Here is a 16,357-nt window from a genome sequence, read left to right on the forward strand (position 1 = left end):
CCGCTCTTCTTCTGCTTGCACTCCTCTTAAAAGAAAGATCACAATCTCCCCCCCAAAGCTTTTGGCGGCGGCTCAAATTTCCTGGAAATTGCTCGGAGATCTGGATTCTGGAGACGAACGTTCTATTTTCGGGCCGGGATAGACCGAGAGGCTTTTGAAGAAACGGCTGTGTTGAAATTATCATATCCCCCCTCCTCTTCTTACTCCTCTGCTGTTCCTCGGTCCCAGAGGCGCTAACTGATGGAGAGACGGAGGAGAGAGTCAGGATAAGAACAAGAATTAGAGCTTCAGAGAGAAGAGGAAAAACTGCTTATTGGTCAGGAAAATTGGGACTAGGGCTCCTGTGAGGATTACAAACCCATCGAGCTTTAAATCCCAGACCACTGGTATACAATTATACTTGTTTACATTTATAATTTGCTACTCACAAGTGGAGCTAGGTCTGTGCTTCATTAGACCTATAAGGAATCAAGTTGAGAAGGGAAAAATTCCGAACTTTGAGCATGACGAGGGGGTTAAGATTCCTGTGTTGGCCCCTGTGGCCCCTGGCCCTCCTCAGCCTGCTCACTACGGTGAAGATGCTGGAGTTCGGCGGCGCACCGGGCCAGTGGGCGCGCTACGGCCGCTGGGAAGCCGGATCAGTGGGTGAGCTGAGCTTCAGCCTCAAGACCAACATCAGCAAAGCCTTGGTTCTCTACCTGGACGACGGCGGCAACTGCGACTTCCTGGAGCTGCTGATAGCCGGCGGGCGCCTCCAGCTGCGCTTCGCCATCCACTGCGCCGAGCCCGCCACCTTGCACATGGAGACGCGGGTGAACGACGACCGCTGGCACATGGTCCTGCTCACCCGCAACTTCCGCGACACCCTGCTGATGGTGGACGGGGAGACGAAGGTGGCCGAGGTGAAGTCGAAGAGGAAGGAAATGGCGGTGGTCAGCGACCTGTTCGTCGGCGGCATCCCGCCCGACGTGCGCCTCTCCGCGCTGACGTCCAGCACCGTGAAGTACGAGCCGCCGTTCCTGGGCTTGATCTCCAACCTGAAGGTGGGGGAGATGCCTCCCACTCTGCTAAACAGCCAGGGCATTCAGAGCGACCTGGAGTACCTCTGCACCAAACAGAACCCGTGCTTCAATGGAGGGTTTTGCTCTATTCAGTACGGAGAAGTTCACTGTGACTGCACCCATACCCGCTTCAAGGGGAAGTACTGCAAGGAAGGTAAGGAACCATCACGCTGTACCTGCTTTACCTTGATTGTGTTGCTTTGTTCCTGTGACATTGTTGGGAATACTCATTAGGGATGCACCGAAATGAAAATTCTTGGCTGAAACCGAAAACCGCAGACGAAGAGACCAAGGCCGAAAAACCGAAACCGAAACACCGAAAGAAATTATTATGACAGTTATTAGTGCCATTGCATTTATGGCTATGACTATGTACTAACCTCACTAAAATCAAGGGTTTAATTTTTTTTTTTCCCCCAATGGCACGCGATCTACCCGCGCTGCCTTCGCGATCTACCCCTCGATCGCAATCGACGTAATGGTCACCGGCACCATCACTGGGAAGCTTCCTTGCTTGGATGTTTGAATTTCAGGTGATAAATTAAACCCAACATGGAGAAATTCTTTGAAGATGCACGCCTCTTGAAATTTCAGCATCACACGTTTAGCAAATTGCTATCAGTGGGTCTTTATATAATATTTATATAATACTTTATATATTGAAATACGTCCACGCGGCAGACATGCCCGTGCTGGCTGCGGTTGTTGCTTGCGTCATCACAACATCCTGTTTCAGCCGTGTTGTTTCGGCGATAAAAGTCTTTTGGCCGAAAGACTTTTGTTGACTTTCGGCCGAAAGACTTTTATCGCCGAAACAACACGGCCAAAACAACACGGACGAAACAACACGGCCAAAACGGCGGGCATTTCCCCGAAACAACACGGCCGAAAGACTTTTGTTGACTTTTGGCCGAAAGACTTTTATTGCCGAAACAATACAGCCAAAAGACTTTTATCGCCAAAACAACACGGCCGAAAGACTTTTGTTGACTTTCGGCCGAAAGACTTTTGTTGACTTTCGGCCGAAAGACTTTTATCGCCAAAACAACACGGCCGAAAGACTATTATCGGCAAAACAAAATGGCCGAAAGACTTTTATCGCCAAAACAACACGGCCAAAATGCACTTTTGGGCCATTTTCGGCCGAAAGTTTTCGGCGGCCGAATATTCGGTGCATCCCTAATACTCATCCGTAGCATTTGCATTGTTTGAGCCCTTTTAAGGTTTATGCTCATATATCGCTGCAAGTGTGCAGAACTGAGACTCATTTCTCTGCTGACCCAGAGGTCAGAGTTGAGGGAAGGCGAGGGGGTTTTCTGTAAAGACTACTTATTTTAGCACGCTATAATTAAAGATATTCTGAAGAAGTTTCTTTGCTCGAAGGATTAAATTGTTGAAGAATACTTTCTTGGGGATTATGTGACTCATACAAGAGACACGGCACAGGTGCTGCTTTGAATGTGGCTGCTGTTTTTATTTTTTATTTTTAAAGCAATATTTAACATCAAAGCTGCTGAATATTTCAAATGCACGGCTATACATTGTACGTCTGCTTCCTCTCCCTCGGTTTCCTTCTTTCCATGCCTATTGTCTCCGCCGCTCTCGCCTTCATTTGCTCTTGGGTTGTGCTCCCCGTGCTGTCAGCTCATGTCAAACTCTGTTCTCTTTTAAAAACCTCTGGCTCCCTCCTTCACTGACACATCCCATTTCCATATCTATGCTTTTTCCTCCTTTCCTTCACGTTCATCCATCTCCGTTTCCCTTCGTCCCGCAGCACTCCTTTCGCTCTCCTCCCACCTCCTCTTCTCAAGGCTATCCCTCCCTCCCGTCTCCGTTTCTCCCGAGTTCACTCCCTCACTCCACTTATCTCTCTTTCACCTTTACCCGCTGTCAGCACTTCGTACTACCGCCGCTCCTCCCCACCCCGCACTTATCTCCCTCCTCTCTTTCTTTCATCCTGTCCGCATCTCCACACTTTGCTCGCGAATTGTCTCGTTCCCCGTGCAGCCATCAGAAATCGCTCTCTCTCTCCCTCTGTCTCTGTCTTCATCATTTGTAATGGGGAGGAAAGCGGGAGAAAAGCTCTTCATCCCACATTATCGCCCGTGCCCTATAAATATTGCATCTCTGCTTTCAGAATAATCAATCGGGGCTCCGTAGCTCCTACCTTGTCCCGCGTGATGAAATGACTTGTAATTACACGACGTTCAAAAAGGTAGATAACTATTTTGCCAGCAGTTACGCGCCCGATTGTTTGAAGTGTGGCATCTTTGTGGCGCGCCGCAGATAAGCGTCGGCTGCGGCGAAGAAAAGTAATCAACCCAAACAAAATATTCGGTTCAATTTGTTTGTTAGTGCTTTTGATAGAGCTGCGGTAATAAGAATAAAACCAGCGTGCGCGACTTGTTTTAGATCAAAGCCTTGGAGTTATTTTGATGTAGGGAGGTTTCGAACGGTCTCAAACACCTTGTGAGGCTGTGTTGTTTCTTTCTTTCTTTCCCTCCGAGCCAATCAAAAGCAGAGTCCCTCTCTTCTTGGTGGATGAGTTATAGCTGTTTAGAGACCCTATAGCGCCGCAAATGATGTTACTGCCGGACAGCCGTGCAGGTCCGTCTTTCCTTCTTCCTCTCTCTCTCTCTCTCTCTCTCTCTCTCGCTCTCTCTTTGTGTTTCCTTCGGCCTTTTCCATCTCTGTGTCAGATTGCTGCTCGTGCGGTTGCTGGAAGCAGATACCGCCGCCTGGCTCTCGGCTAAATTGAGAGCAGAATACCAATGCAGTGCTACAGTGACTGCAGGAAGCGTTTGTCCTTTTGAAATGGAGAGAGTAAGATAGAGGGGGGAGAATGGAGATGGAGGTGAGGAGGAGGAGGAGAGAGAGAGAGAGAGAGAGAGGGGGGCACAACAAGGCGGCGGCGGCGGCAACAGTCAGAAGCGGAAGAGGAATAAGGAGGGCAAGATTTGCTCAGTGTTAATTTATTTCCTGAGATGTTCTTTGGTTTGAGGACTCTAAATTGGGTCATTATGGCTGACTGCCAGTGCCGCGGTGTATTTATTCCTTTTATCTAACACGTGGGTGGGAATGCAAAGGTCTTTCGCTCTCTCTTTCAGTTGGTTTTAAGACCCTTTAGATGTCTGCACTAACAAATTCATGTCTCGCTGTGTTAGCTCTCTGGTGAAGGGGCCGTGTCAAAGCAAGAGCTTATTTTTAAAGAGCTGCTGCCGCTGCCTCCGCCGCCGCCGCTGCCTTCTCTCTTCAGAGAGGAAGAAGGCATCATTTGATGGGAACATTTTTAATGATGAGATGTGGCACTTGCAATATATTTATCTGTCTAGTTCCAGATGATTCATGATGTGCTCGTTGATCACTCAGGCATTTAGCCGATGCTCTTCTTCTGAGAGATTTACAATCAGTGGGAAAAATATTCAATTCCTGGACGTCTGAAAAACAATTTAAAATTAGCGATGCAAGGATGCCGCAGCAATTTTATTTTTTAAGCTTTTATTTGGGACATTAATATGTGTCTCTTAGGACATTTTCAAGACTAAAAACTGACAAAAAATAGTTTTCCCCCTATGTACGACCTACGGTATTTACAAATATAGATTAGTTTGACTGTATGTGCTCAAGTTTCAAAGCTTATTAGAAGTCTTCTTCCACTTGAGTGCACACTAGATAGGTAGGGAGGATGATATGTTGATATTTTCTTAAAAAAAAATATTTGAATACTAATTAAATTAAATGCCCCTGGTGTACTCTTGGTCTTTAAACTTCTTTACGAAGCTTGGCTGCAGTATGGGTTTCTGCTAATAAATGCTTCAGTGCTTTTGGTGAGATTGAATGTACTGACAACTTAGGTTCAACACAGAAAGCTTCAGAAATTGGGCAGTCCAATTAAATAAAATGTTATATTTGGATCTACACAGCCCATTTATATTGGAGTCAGTTAAACCTGTTTTTATTGAATGTGTTTGAGTGTTTATATAAATCTTCTCCAAGTCCTCTCACCATTTATCCACACATCTACATTCAAGGATTCAAGGATTCAAGTAGTTTTTGGAACGGAATTAGTTACCCTGCTTCCCGGTGCAAGCCAAAGCAGAAACAGTAAAGGTAAAAGTATAAAAATAGAATAAAATTAGCTAACTAAGTATAAAAAAATAGGCAAGCAAGTAATATAAACATAGAAAATAGAAAATAGAAAATGCAACAATATACAGTGGAATTAAAGTGACAGTTGTGCACTACTGGAGTCTACATGGCTTTCATATTCTGTATTATATTTCTCGACACATGCCAAACTTCACGTCTTCAGAGTTGTCAGTTGTCAGATTTCAGTCATTTTCTTCCCAGATTTGAAATATTCATCTCTTGTTCCTGGTGTCATGCCACTGTTTCTCTTAGATCACAGGTGTCAAACATGCGGCCCGCGGGCCAAAAGCGGCTCGCCGGAGGGTTTAATCTGGCCCGCGGGGTGAATTTGCAAAGTGCAAAAATTACATTGAAGACACTGACTGCAATTTTTCCAATAAAAGTAACTGGTATTCCTACGTTTCACACAGATTAATTAAAATTTTGTGGACATAACACAACACTGAGACCTAGAACTATACAGAAACTACACTTCCTTTTCTTAACAAATGTCTGAAATGCTTTGTAATAGTTCAGTTTATTAAATGTAAACACTTTCATAATGTACTTCTTTGCACTAAAGCAAATGGAAACATTTGAAGTTGTCATTAGTTATAGGTAAATAAGCTATTGTGTTACTGGTCTGGCCCCCGCTGAGATCAAATTGGGCTGTATGTGGTCCCTGAACTAAAATGACTTTGACACCCCACTCTTAGATGGTCATGCATCGTTTTACAACTCACATAGCACATGAAGCTGTTTGTGTTGTTCACTATTAAAATTTTACATTAGCGCCACTTTTTAAAACCGATGTTCGTGCTCTTGATTTTTTTAAAACATGGAGATTTACAGTTGTTTATAAAGAGTTGGTCAAAACCCGAAGGAAATGACTTGAAACGTAACGTGAACTAGCTTAACTTTATTAGCGCTAGCTAGCAGAGTTAGATTGAAAGTCAACTGTTTTATTAAAATACGTTTTAATCGCTGATATTTTATTTAATCTTTAATTACATTTGTCCATAGAATACCACGTCTCAACATCATTATGTTTAGTATTCGTGTATATGAACTGCACAGGCTGCTAGCTTAACATTATAAGCGCTAGCTAGCAGAGTTAGATTGAAAGTCAACTGTTTTCTATGATGTTGTTTTATTGGCTGATACTTTATTTAATCCTTCATACAGCTGTCCATAGAATGCCACATCTCAACAGCATTATGTTTTAGTATATAGTAGTATTGCTGTATGAACTGCACAGGCTGCTGCTATTTGTTGCTAAATCCAATATCCGCGTTATTGCGGTAATTTAAAGATGGACTGATGCAAAACAAAATAAATAAATAAATAAATGGCAGGATCTCATGAAATTTTATGGGAAACACAAAAAGTCTAAAGCATATGTGTCAAACATACGGCCCGGGGGCCAAAACCTGCCCGCCAGAGAGTCGAATCTGGCCCGCGGGATGAAAATGCGAATTGCAAAAATTACACTGAAGACATTAACTGCAATTTTTCCAATAAGTAAGTGAGTAATTGCTATTCCAAGGGTTCACACAGGTTTAGTAAGAGTTGTGGACATAACACAACACTGAGACCTAGAACTAAACAGAAATTGCATTTCTTTTTCTTAAGAAATATCCAATTGTTCACTAAATGTAAACATTTTCATAATGAACATCTTTGCACTAAAACAAAGGGAAACATTTGGAGTTGTTGACATCAAACTGGGTTTATGTGGCCCCTTTACAACAATGAGTTTGACACCCCTGGTCTAAAGCATCTGCATGGTTACTGGATACTGTGCAAATAAAAGTAGGAGCGAGAGAGAGAGAGTACTTACCTAAAATTGGAAGAAAAACAAGACCAAAACATCTCCAGGAATTCAGCAAATGAGGCAAAAGGACACACATTAAGGGAAATGTAACAAAGGAAATATCAAACCATAAAGGTTCAGGGAGAAGGGAGCAGATATTAGGAGTCAAAAGTAGTAGTAGTTGTGTTGAATTTGAGTATATAATAACAATAAATTAATATTTTGTTGTCTGAAACTGATCAGCTCCAACCTGAACATGCAGCGGCTGCCACTCAGTGCAGCAAATTAAATAATAGAGGGACTGTTTATGCAGAAACAGACCAAAACAGCCTGTTCACATGTAGGCGGAGAAGAAGCACTGGGATGTGAATCACCAAAACAGCAGCTAATGGGCAGAAAAAGTAAATAAATAAAACCGACGCGCTTCATGGACCCCACATAATTACACAAAACTGCAGGACATGGAAAGATAGCGCTTCTTCAAAGAGAGCCAAATAAAGGTCCTTGAAGGGAGAAAATACGTGTTAATGTAATGTGTGTAATGCTCGCACACATTACAGTTGTTCAGTTGCTGCTCTGGCTTAAAGCTTTGACACAGTGTTAAACAACTGAATTTAACGGTTGTAATGCCGCACCTTTTCGAAAACCGGTGCGATATATCACCAGTCAGAAGATTAAAGGTCGATAGACAAAATTGGCTCGGCGTAAAATTCAAGTATTGAACATTTTCCAGCCTCTCATAACTAATTATACACCAAACTCATCCCATAAACCAAGCAAAACATAAAAAAAAAAAAACACTTTAATAACCATGATGTATTGATCTGCTTTATTAAAACAGCAAACTTTGATATTATTTGCTAGACATGCGTATCCTAGGTCGGCTAGGCTGCGCAACAGAGACGATTGGATTTTAAAAAGCGACATAAAACCTGGATGATGGCAAACAAAGCATTAGAACTCCCTTTGAGTGCAGTGTTAACATTATTAACCGCTGGACAGACGAGACACAGAGAGATTCGCTGATCAGAAACATACTGGTTTTCCCTACCGTCCTCCGCACTGATAGCTGCTGCGCGCTCATGAATATAATGCTTCGGAAGAGTCGGGGCTTTGATGTGCACATTAGAGCATACCAACAGAGATTGACACCAGAAGTTGTTTTAAAAATCCGCCTGAAGCGAGCGGAGAGCCCGAGCTTTAACCGCACTGTGTTACATGAAAGATCCCCGTTCAGCATCCGCGCTGTAGTGCAGCGAGGACGGATGATTAAAATAGAAGCTGTTAGCCACGAAGGTCTGATTACTGTTACGTACGCCGTGAGAAGTTCTTGCAGCTTGTTCTCGACACACCAGCTGGGCAGAACTTTTTTCTTGTGTGGTGTCCGGTTACTGTTCTGTGATTGGTCAGAAATTGGAAATGGGCGTGGTTAATACGGAAAATCGGAAATGCTAGCAGCCGCTCCCTGATGCTAATCTTCGCCCCGTAACCGCTAATCTCTCCTGGGTAGAGATAGGCATACTGTGCATGGGTGCGAGCTAAATGAACAGCGTGAAAATGACAACCGACATCCATAAATAATAAGAAACGTGAATCTCACCCTCTGTCTCCCGCTTGTCCCACAATGCTTAGCGAATGTGACGTATGCTGCAGTGGGAGGACTCTATGAGGACTTCTTGTATAAATTACCTAGCCAAAACAAACTTTTTTCTTGTTCTTGCGGCCCTATGGGCAAGAACAAATTTCTTGCGTCTTGTGAAGTAGGTAAAAAGCTTAATTCAGTCGAAAAAAACACCTTGTAATGATGAATCTCAGTCCAAAGTGAATTAAAAAATCCAAATTGAAAATGACAGCGGAGGTTTTGTAACCTAAGGAGGTTGTGTCCCTTAAGGACGGCTTTTTGCTTTGTGGAGTCCACAACTCCTCTTGCACTGATTTGAACAATAGTGATCTTGCTAAGCTCCTCCTAGCAACAATGCTTAGCGCATGTGACATATGCTGCAGTGGGCGGGCCCTATGAGGACATCTTGTATGAATTACCTGGCCAAAACAAACTTTTTTCTTGCTCTTGCAACCCTTTGAGCAAGAACAAATTTCTTGCTTCTTGTGAAGTAGGTAAAAAGCTTAATTCAGTACAAAAAAAAAAAAAAAACACTTTCTAATGATGAAACTCAGTCTAAAGTGAAAATTGAAAATGACAGCAGAGGTTTTGTAACCTAAGGAGGTTGTGTCCCTTAAGGACAGCTTTTTGCTTTGTTGAGTCCATACCTCCTCTTGCACTGGTTTGAACAAAAGTGATCTCGCTCCGTTCCTCCTAGCAACCTTCATCCATGTCTGGCTCTAACGGGTTTTAATATTTTTGCCCGTTTACGCTAATATTGTTCAGTTGGAGGTTGGTTAGACAGGATAAATGATGGAAGATGAACACCATGTGGTCACATTTTACATCAAAACTGCTTTGAGTTCTCAGCTTGCACACTGCTTGAAACATTTATGTGTTTTCAGTATCTATGCAGGTGCATTCTCCCTGTCGTAATCATCCTATTAGCTTGCATTTTGTAATAGTTATAAGCGGGCATTTTACCATTAGGGGTGGTAATTAAACCGCTGCGTGTCACTGTAGGCCATTGTTTTCATAACTGGCGCTGACCCCGGCTTTGTGCTGGTGTCGACCTCCAAACTGCAGTGGAGGGTAGGTCAGCTGTGAGCCCTCACGTCAGGGTAATTAGAGGTTAAATGACTTCGTAAAAAACGACTGCTGTGATATTAATACGTTCATTGACTCGGCAAACTGTGAACAGCCTCTCAGGTTGCCACGAGACACGTTACTTTAAAGCCAACAGACTGTTTAGACGTGCATCGTAGCCCGCTCATTCTTTGAAAAACAAGCAATTCAGCATGCCGTAACTTCCTTTCAGACTGGACTTCACTCCTATAATCAGTGTACAAATACTGAATTTATTGATCTCTCTTAAATTCACTGTATCAGTTAAGGCAGGTAGGGAATTTCCATGGTGTTGTAGACATATTGACATGTTTTTTTGAGGTTGTGCAGCCTAGTGAGCACACACCTGAAGCACCTTTTAGAGAACCAGTGTGTAGAATTCGGCGAGAACTTTCAGCAAAAATGGAACATATGCTTTCATCAGTTTGTATGATATTGTAACTGTTTTTCTTAGCTTTAAATGAACCCTTCATATCTGGGTAGGGAGCAGGTTTTCTTCCACGGAGCCCACTGTGTTACGTTGTTATATTTCTACTGAAGCAAGTAGAGGACAAGCCAAACACTGGTCTAGAGATGGTCTGGGCATGGTTTTAGATCAAGTGGTGCCACAGAAGGTTCACTGGCAGGACTGGGGAAGGTCAGGTATTCAGTTGGTTGCAATTTTGAACATCACCAAGGTACACCAATCAGGAATAACATTATCACAGGTGAGGTAAGTAACTTTGACCATCTTGTGACAATTCATTGTTCTGCTGGGAAACTTTTGGACCTGGCATTCATTCATGTGGATGTCACTTAGATGTGTATCACCCACCTAGACCAGACCAGGCACCCCCACCCCATAGCAATGACACTCCTTGATGGTAGCAGCCATCCCCAGCAGGTACACAAACAAAAATGGCTTAGGAACTACTCAACAAAAACATGAAGAACAGCACAAGGTGTTGACCTGGCCTCCAAATTCACCAGATCCCAAACTGATCAAGTATCTGAGGCCCCTTCCCTCAACCCATAGGACCCAGAGACCCCCACTAACAACATCTTGTTCCCTCAGAAGGCCCATGTTCATTCTCTGATGAGTCCCAACTGTTTGGGAGGCACAAGGGAGACCTACACAATATTAGGAAGGTGGTCACAGTGTTATGCCTGATCGGTGTATATGACATAAGTCATTCTGGTTGACGTGTACAACTATAAGGATCGAGCTTTGAGCACTCCTGAAACACAGGTGACCTACATATTGTGCCTGAACACATCTTGTGATGACTCTGACAAAGCTGCTAATGCGTGTCTTTCATCGGGCCGCCTATGTAAAGGCGTATGTAATAGTCAGGAGTTAAGAAAATATGGTTAAGGATTTACCTACAGCAGTAATATCAGACATGTAAGTGAGTTCTCTTTATAAATGAGAGGTGTGTTGTGTTTATTGGATTATGTGCGCGAGCGTTGTGTTGCTTTTAGGAGATGATAGACAGTCACCTATTGTTTACGGCTTCCATGATCTAATTGGTTAATTTGCATAAGCTTTACATCTCTCTCTTTTTTTTTTAGACAAAAAATGTTATCCGGGAGTGTCTCAGAAAATTGGATGTCCGTTTTTTTGGCAGCGTTATACACAGTTTATCACCATTTATGAGGAAAAACTGGTTTGACGCGGTAGCCTTTTTTTTTTCTCCACTTGGCAGCTCCGAATAAAGACGTGTTGAAAAACAGCTGCTTAGCTCATTACCTCTCACCAACCTCCAAATCACTTTCATCATCACTTTTTATTATATATTTTGGATTAAAGCAGGAGTCCTGCGGTTAACTGGCCCGGGCCCTGCATATTGGGACTGCACCCTCCCCCCGCCTCCTTAAAGCAAGAAGCTGTGACTTCAGGCAAGTCTTTAGGAGGGAGGGAGGCAGGGAGGGAGGCATTCATATACTCACCGACCTTATATAGCCGGTGGAGATGTTTTAGCAGTGTACGTCGTGAACAGATGCCGTTTTCCCCTGACAAGCCAGAGTAATCTTGTTTATCAGCTGTTGTAATTCATGAACGATAAGGGCTCGCCCGCCTCTTAACGCCACAACACCTGTGAACTTGACATTCTGTACGTATCGCAGCTCTGGATTCATTTTTAAACCTTAAATTCCATTCTGGCAGAAAGGTGAGCTCGAACGGGAAAGCTCCGACGCCTCGGCATTTTCTACCGCAACGCCGTGATTGACCCTTAGCCGTTTCATTTTGTAATCCCGGACGTGTCAAGCTGAATTTCTTCTGACAGAAAAATATTCCCGTCTGTTTTGGTTGTAAAACAGTATAACAGTTTTTAATAAAGAAGCAGATTTTCCAGCATGACGATTTAAAAATGCAAAGTGCAGGAATGGTCTAAATGACCCTAACGTTAATGTCTCATAGATGAGAGTTCGGTGTGGTGGGGGCACTGAAATTTAGTGGCGATATTACAGTCGGACAGTGGCAGTGACAGAACAGGGCTGTGCCAAAGGATACCGAGGAGTCATACATCATGGTGATAATTGCATCTCCCCACTGGCAACCTCAGCGGGAAGAGGAGGAGGGGGGGAGGGGGAGGAGGAGGAAGAGGAGGGAGGGGTGAGCTGGCGGAGTGTACGGTTGCGAAGGGGTGCCACTGATAACTGAACTCCCAATTATCTTGTCCTGTATACATAAATAAGTATAGAGCTAATGAGGGGTTTGTAGACTGTAGGGCCGCCTGAAGAGATTCCATAGATTACCCTATCGCTAAGTAACTACACTGCGGATGTCCAGTGAAGCTGTCCACCATTATACTTCTCTTTTTCCCTCTGTTTCGCTAGTTAACCAGTGAGCAGTTTCCTCAGTTTCAGGTGGGAAGACTGCAGCATACTTATTTTGTTGTGTATGCAGTGTTTCCCATGCAATGCTAATACTATGGCGGCCCGCCAGGGTCTAATTTACTCAAAACGAATCGCAAAATATTTTTGCACGTTTCAAACAACGCTGTGCTTATGTTGTTTTTCCTATTGTTACTGAAAGCATCTTCCCCTCGACAAAGACGGGTCGCTCACCTGCTCTGTAATTTAACCTGACGGAGAAAACGCCACTCACGTAGCATTGCAACAAAAAAATTTGTGTTGTTAACTGATAAAATTTTACGTTACGGCAACTTTTTTAAATCCGATGTTTGCGCTCTTGGTTTTTTAGACCATGGAGAATTACACTTATTTAAAGAGAGTTGGTCAAGACCGAACTAAACGACGTAACATGAACTAGCTAAGCTTTATAAGCGCTAGCTAGCAAAGTTAGCTTGAAATTCAACAGTTTTCTTAAAATACGTTTTATTCGCTGATACTTTATTTAATCTTGATTACATTTGTCCATAGAACACCGCGTCTCAACAACATTACACCTGCTCTGTAATTTAACCTGATGGAGAAAACAGCACTCACGTAGCATGTTACGTAGCATGTTACGTAGCATATTTGTGTTGTTGACTGATAAAATTTTACGATACCACGACTTTTTTAAGCCCGATGTTCGTGCTCTTGGTTTTTTAGACCATGGAGATTTACAATTATTCAAAGAGAGTTGGTCAAGACCGAACTAAACGACGTAACGTGAACTAGCTAAGCTTTATAAGCGCTAGCTAGCAAAGTTAGCTAGAAAATTAGTTTTCTTAAAATACGTTTTATTCGCTGATACTTTATTTAATCTTGATTACATTTGTCCATAGAACACCACGTCTCAACAACATTACACCTGCTCTGTAATTTAACCTGACGGAGAAAACAGCACTCACGTAGCATGTTACGTAGCATATTTGTGTTGTTGACCGATAAAATTTTACGTTACTGCGATTTTTTTAAACCCGATATTTGCGCTCTTGGTTTTTTAGACCATGGAGAATTACAATTATTCAAAGAGAGTTGGTCAAGACCGAATTAAACGACGTAATGTGAACTAGCTAAGCTTTATAAGCGCTAGATAGCAAAGTTAGCTTGAAATTCAACAGTTTTCTTATAATACGTTTTATTCGCTGATACTTTAATGTTGATTACATTTGTCCATAGAACACCACGTCTCAACATCATTAAGTTTAGTATTCATGCATATGAACTGCACAGGCTGCTGTTATCTGTCGCTAAATCTGCTTCATTACGCTAATTTAAAGACGGACTGATAAAAGCTAACGCCAGGGTCTCATGATATTTTATGAGAAACACTGATATGTAGTAAATTGTGCTGTTAGTTTCAGAGGTATTTTTTCTCTTTAGCAATCCAAGGAATACATGACTCTCTACTCACTATGCTCTTAAATAATTTCAAAAACTAATTATTGTGTACTAAATTAAATATTACGCTCAATAACATCGTAAATAATGAAATCAAGTGGAAGTTAAGGTTTAAAACCCAGTATCTGCCCCCAGGTTTGTAAAGCCACACAAACAGACTGCCGAGATTTCACAGCAGCTGCCTTTATTTACAATGCGTTCCCCGATTGATAGTGCAAGGATTCAGAGTGGGCAGAGGGCAAAATAACAAGCAAGCAAATCTATCACAATGAAGATAACCTAAACAAAATCAACAAACGACATAACAGCATCTCACCGCCCTCGCTAACACAAACAGGAGAATGCAAGGTCGACAGAACGGCAGCCCAATAGAAAAAATATGCCCTCCTCCTCACATTGGTAGCTATATGTGGAAAGGATTTGAGAGCACGTGGTTTGGGAAAGGACGTTGCAGCGGCGCCATCTTGGCTCCTTATATTGTCGGCAATCATCTGCAGGCTAGCAGCCGGTTGATCAGCCGCTTCCTGATGCACATCTTGCAGACTTCTGTCGGTGTAGGTTAGGAAAGAAACCAAACACCAGCAACCTATTTCAATGCTAAATGAGTTGTTGTTAGTGCTGGTGTAATGTCATCATGGATCTAACCAAGTGTAGTGCTTTGCAGTAGAACATATTTAGCTGGTGCCTAGAAGAATACAATAAAACCATCTAGTCTAACTTTTTTGGCCCATTTTCTACCACCCACCCCTTCTCTCTCTCTCTCTTCTTTTTTTTATTTTCAGCTGCGTTGAACCATTTTGCTGGCTGAGCAATCCTAAGTTCAAAGGACACATGCTCCGGGGCCTCCGTTCTGCGGCTGATAGATTTCCAGCTTCCTCGAACAGACAGCGGGGCCAAATTTCACTATTTAGACACGGGTTTCTAATGTTCCTCAATCCCTTCTACTTTGAGAGGTGTTACGTATCTCGGCCTCGGTTACCGTTTAAGCGTCCTCACCGTATATATTCATCCACACTCCAATAGCTGATTCTGATCCAGTGTTAAATTGGTCTTTGGTGAACTAAAAAAAGAATCCGGTAACAATTGCTCCAGATGAGTGACTTCCTTAAATCCCTAATCCCCTAATTCCTCCAAGTTTTTTTTTGAATGTGAGTGAATACTTTTATGCAGATTGCTTTTCCTTGCAGAGGCAAAAAAGCAAGCATTACTGGATTAAAGAGTGAGGTTAAATTGCCTGACTCAAAGGATCCGGTGAGCGTTAAGACTCTCAAAACATATTTGTTTTGACTTGCATGTTGCCGTGGGGTGGTAAGCGTAGGATGTAAGTTTGCGCGGGCGGCTGGGTGTCAAGTCTGATGCTTCCTGCCCTTCCTCTCCTTCACCCCTTTTTTTTTTTTCTCAGGTGAGTCTTTTCTGGTATGAAGGTCCCTGCCAATGCGGTCGGCCGTCAAATGCAATTAAAGCTTGCTCTCTACCCCTGCTGTCACTCCACAAGTAGAAAATTGAGCGGGAGGTCTGGCTCGCACGTCGCCGTCACATGTCACTTGCTATCCATCCCCATTATCGCAGAGCTGTAGGAGAAACGGGCACAAAACAAAACAAAGAAAGAGAACTGCCTGTGAAGGTAACCTTTGTGAAAGCTTTGCGACAATATTTTTTAACCGTATAACGCAAACATGATCTACAATGAGACTTAAACTAATACATACTTCCTCAGGAGAGCATTTGGCAGCTTATGTAATGCAACGGCAAAGCAAATCAATAACTTATTTTACTGCGTTAACTGTCCGGCATCGTTATCCGAATGCGCTCGCATCAATTGTTTTAAATTGCATATGCATGGATTTTTCAGGACTCGTTGCAAAGCTTCATGCGATTAGTCTTGATTTATTTTCTTTCTTTCTTTCTGTTTTTGTTTCAAGCTTTAAGGTCTCCTATTTGCGTAAACTGTTAATTAACAGACGGATGGCTTCGCACGTGCAGCAGTCACCTGAAAATCAGGTATTATCAGCTGCAGAGTCATACGTTCTATTTCAGGATCTGCTCACGCTTGTTGCCTTTTGGGACCTGACTGAGATCTCGCTCCTCCTGCAGCCAAGCTATAAGTGACTTTTTTTTTTATTATTTTAAAATTATAGGTAAATAATTCATTTTCTTTAGTGGTGATGCATTTGTTTTTTTAGACCATGGAGATTTACAGTTATTTAAAGAGAGTTGGTCAAGACTGAACTAAACGACGTAACGTGAACTAGCCAAGCTTTATAAGCGCTAGCTAGCAAAGTTAGCTTGAAATTCAACAGTTTTCTTAAAATACTTTTTATCCGCTGATACTTTATTTAATCTTTATTACATTTG

General features: G+C 42.7%; 1 protein-coding gene across 2 annotated transcripts in view; it reads left to right on the forward strand.

The window, feature by feature from the left end:
* Nucleotides 1-436: 436 nt before the first annotated feature.
* Nucleotides 437-16,357, forward strand: part of nrxn2b (neurexin 2b) — a gene marked incomplete at its 3' end in the record, with an annotated part of 633,819 nt that continues 617,898 nt past the window's right edge. For both annotated transcript variants that reach the window (XM_084551818.1, XM_084551817.1), the window contains exon 1: nucleotides 437-1,233. In XM_084551818.1, coding sequence (XP_084407944.1) covers nucleotides 504-1,233 — 730 coding nt within the window. In that variant the 5' untranslated portion in view covers nucleotides 437-503. The remainder of the gene's footprint in view (nucleotides 1,234-16,357) is intronic.

Source organism: Chelon labrosus (genome assembly GCF_963514085.1).
Source record: "Chelon labrosus genome assembly, chromosome: 1".
Taxonomy (NCBI): domain Eukaryota; kingdom Metazoa; phylum Chordata; class Actinopteri; order Mugiliformes; family Mugilidae; genus Chelon; species Chelon labrosus.